Consider the following 2,837-nt stretch of genomic DNA (forward strand, 5'->3'; position numbering starts at 1 on the left):
GAAAGCAAGCTCTGAAAACTGTTTGCAGAAAGAAAAATCTCAAAAAAAAAACCAAATTAAATATTTGCATCATTAAAATATCAAAAAGAAAATAAATAAAATTTTGTTTTCCTCTGCAAACTCTTATCAAATAGTGAGAAAATTTCACGAATTCTATACCCAAATTCCCAAAAAAATATTTACTTTTAATAAAAAATATTTTAAATTTTTTTGTTTAATTCACGTTTTGCTCTTGATTTTCGTTTTTTTTTTTTGTCTGGTATTTTTTTCTTTTGTAAATATACAGAAGAACCCTAAGCTATTTCATAAAACACTGAACTCAAATACAGTTTATATGTTCTTTGAAATATAAAAGCTAGACTTAACACTAAGAATACTTGAATATTTAATGACCGCACAAACATATCAAATGAAGTTTTCTATTGCACTTGGGGCTAATAATTTCGATTCTTGCCCGTTGCCGACAATGGGTGGTCGACTATATTGCGTACCACATATGTCGGACGCAATATGATGAAGCTAACAATCAGATCATCGTTGACAACCATCACGGCGCCAGCATTGTCAAACATGCCGCAGTAGTTCGGCGCCGAGAAGATAGTGACAAGTTGGCGGCGTGCGAAAAACTCGTAGCCATCCTCGACAACCTGATGGGCGCGACATATAACATCGACGCCCATGCGAAAGCAAAAGTGGCGTACGACATCAGCACCAAAGGTGACGCTAACGCCACGATCATTGCCGCTCCAGCCCATCACCGAATCATCGGGATCACTCCACAGCAGATCACAGACCAGACCTTGCTCAGGTATATCGCAGGGTCGCCTCACAGCTAATATGTCCTCGAAAGACTTCAGGCTGGGACTCAGGCCACCATGGACACAAAATATACGGTTACCCACCAATGCTGCCAGAGGCATGCAATCGTAGGTGTCCACAAAATGACGCCACAACTTCACCGAATAGCGACGCTTGCACTCATCATAGAAGCCATAAATGCGATTGATGCTGGCACACTCATGGTTGCCACGTAGCAGCCACATCAAATGTGGATAGCGCACCTTATAGGCCAGCAGCAGCGTGAACGTCTCAATGGAGAGCTTGCCACGGTCCACGTAATCACCCAGAAACAAATATCTTGTTTCCGGCGGATAGCCTCCAGAGTGCAGAATTCGCAACAAATCATTAAACTGGCCGTGAACATCGCCGCAGATCTTTACCGGTGGCTTAATCTCCAATAGAGTTCGCTCCCTCAGAAATATTGGCCTCGCCTCCGTGCAAACGAAACGTATGTAAGTCTCGGGCAGATTAACGCCCCGTGAAGGATTTTCACAATTTACAATATCCCTGATTATTCTATTGATATCCATCTGTTGCGGTGTCACATTATGACTAGTTCTTGAGTGCCGATGGGAGGCAACGGAGCCAGTGGGTCGTTTTGCCATATTTCAGAACAAATTCAGAATTTAGTTTCGACAAAAAATACATTAACTACTGATTTTATTAAAAAAATACATATATACAACAGATATATGCGTAAAATATATATTTGTAAACATTCTTTGAAATAATTTTATATTTTAAATATATTTTTAATAATTCTTTGTAATGAAATATATTTATAATATAAATATTTTACTTTTTTTATTAAATATATTTCAAATATTTTTTAAATAAACCATAATATACTGAAAATATATTTTAAGAAATATTTAATGCATAACATATTTAGAATAAATAATATAATAATTCAGCCGTTAATTGTGCAATTTGCTTGATGAAATCGGAATTTAATTGTTTCTAGTTTTAAATGTGAAAATTTCGACTTTATAATTAAGTAAATACCAATCTAAAATTTCAGTTTAGGCAATTATGTAGAGGTTAGATATTTTTTAATTTTAATTTTAGCACCCCAATTTGTTCGCAAATAATTATAAAAACATATCTATACAGAAAATGTATTTAGTATTTAGTATAAATCATTACATAGTCTACTTAAATAAATTCAATATATAGTTTTCAACGCCCCAACTTGGGCGCCTAATTTAAAGACGCGCCTGTTTAGTGTACGGCGTCTCTAGACTGTCAAAATGTTGTCCAAAAGGCTGAGGCCGGAGCTGAACTAAAGTTGTTGCAATTCTGAGAATATTTTACGCTTGTTGAAGTTGACGACAACGTGGAAGCCACCGCCAACGATGTTGATGTCGATGCTGGCTGCAAACCTGAAGCTTGTTATGGTGTGCATGACAGAAAGAGAGAGGCAGAGAAAGAGGGAGAGAGAGGTAGCGACCTCAGTGCTAGGGATTCGTGTTTTGTTTTCTTTGCACTTCAGTTGTATCACATCAATGGCCATTGTGTACGTCAACTTTGATGTTTCGGCAAAAGTTGTGAAGTGTGAGGTTTTAGACGTTCTTATTGCACTTTGCCGCAACCAGCTGCGAGCTGGCTATCGCTGTACAGAGTCCAAGAGTCCGAAACTACCGCCTTGACAGGTGAAGAATGCCAAAAAAGAGAAAAAAATGATTCAAGTGGCTCTGTTGCCCGGCTCGCTATGGACCGACCTGCCGTGTTGGCCACTTCAAAATCAACTCAAGCCTTTTAGACGGAAAGCGCAACCAAAAGCAGCAACAATAACTGAGGGCTGGAAAAATCGACACAAGGCAGGAGTCAAAGTCGAGTCGAGTCTGTTGCTTGATTTTGTATTTATTTTGTTTACACGTTTCCTTTGAATTTTCTGTTCTAATTGAGTGAGAAGTGCGATGAGCTTGCAGTTTTCCATCACACATCCAGAGAGCTCCATCATCATCATCATCATCATCATCGCCATCATCATCAGC

The 2,837-nt window shown here is 38.4% G+C and overlaps 1 protein-coding gene across 1 annotated transcript; it reads right to left on the reverse strand.

Moving 5' to 3' along the window:
• Positions 1–234: 234 nt before the first annotated feature.
• LOC111604510 (serine/threonine-protein phosphatase alpha-2 isoform-like) lies at positions 235–1,507 on the reverse strand. Its single transcript, XM_023322606.2, has one exon. It carries the CDS (start codon positions 1,443–1,445, stop codon positions 435–437), a length of 1,011 nt encoding a protein of 336 aa, XP_023178374.1. The 5' UTR covers positions 1,446–1,507; the 3' UTR covers positions 235–434.
• Positions 1,508–2,837: the final 1,330 nt, after the last annotated feature.

The sequence above is a fragment of the Drosophila hydei genome, unplaced genomic scaffold (assembly GCF_003285905.1).
Source record: "Drosophila hydei strain 15085-1641.00,03,60 unplaced genomic scaffold, DhydRS2 tig00000001-arrow-pilon, whole genome shotgun sequence".
NCBI classification, from domain to species: domain Eukaryota; kingdom Metazoa; phylum Arthropoda; class Insecta; order Diptera; family Drosophilidae; genus Drosophila; species Drosophila hydei.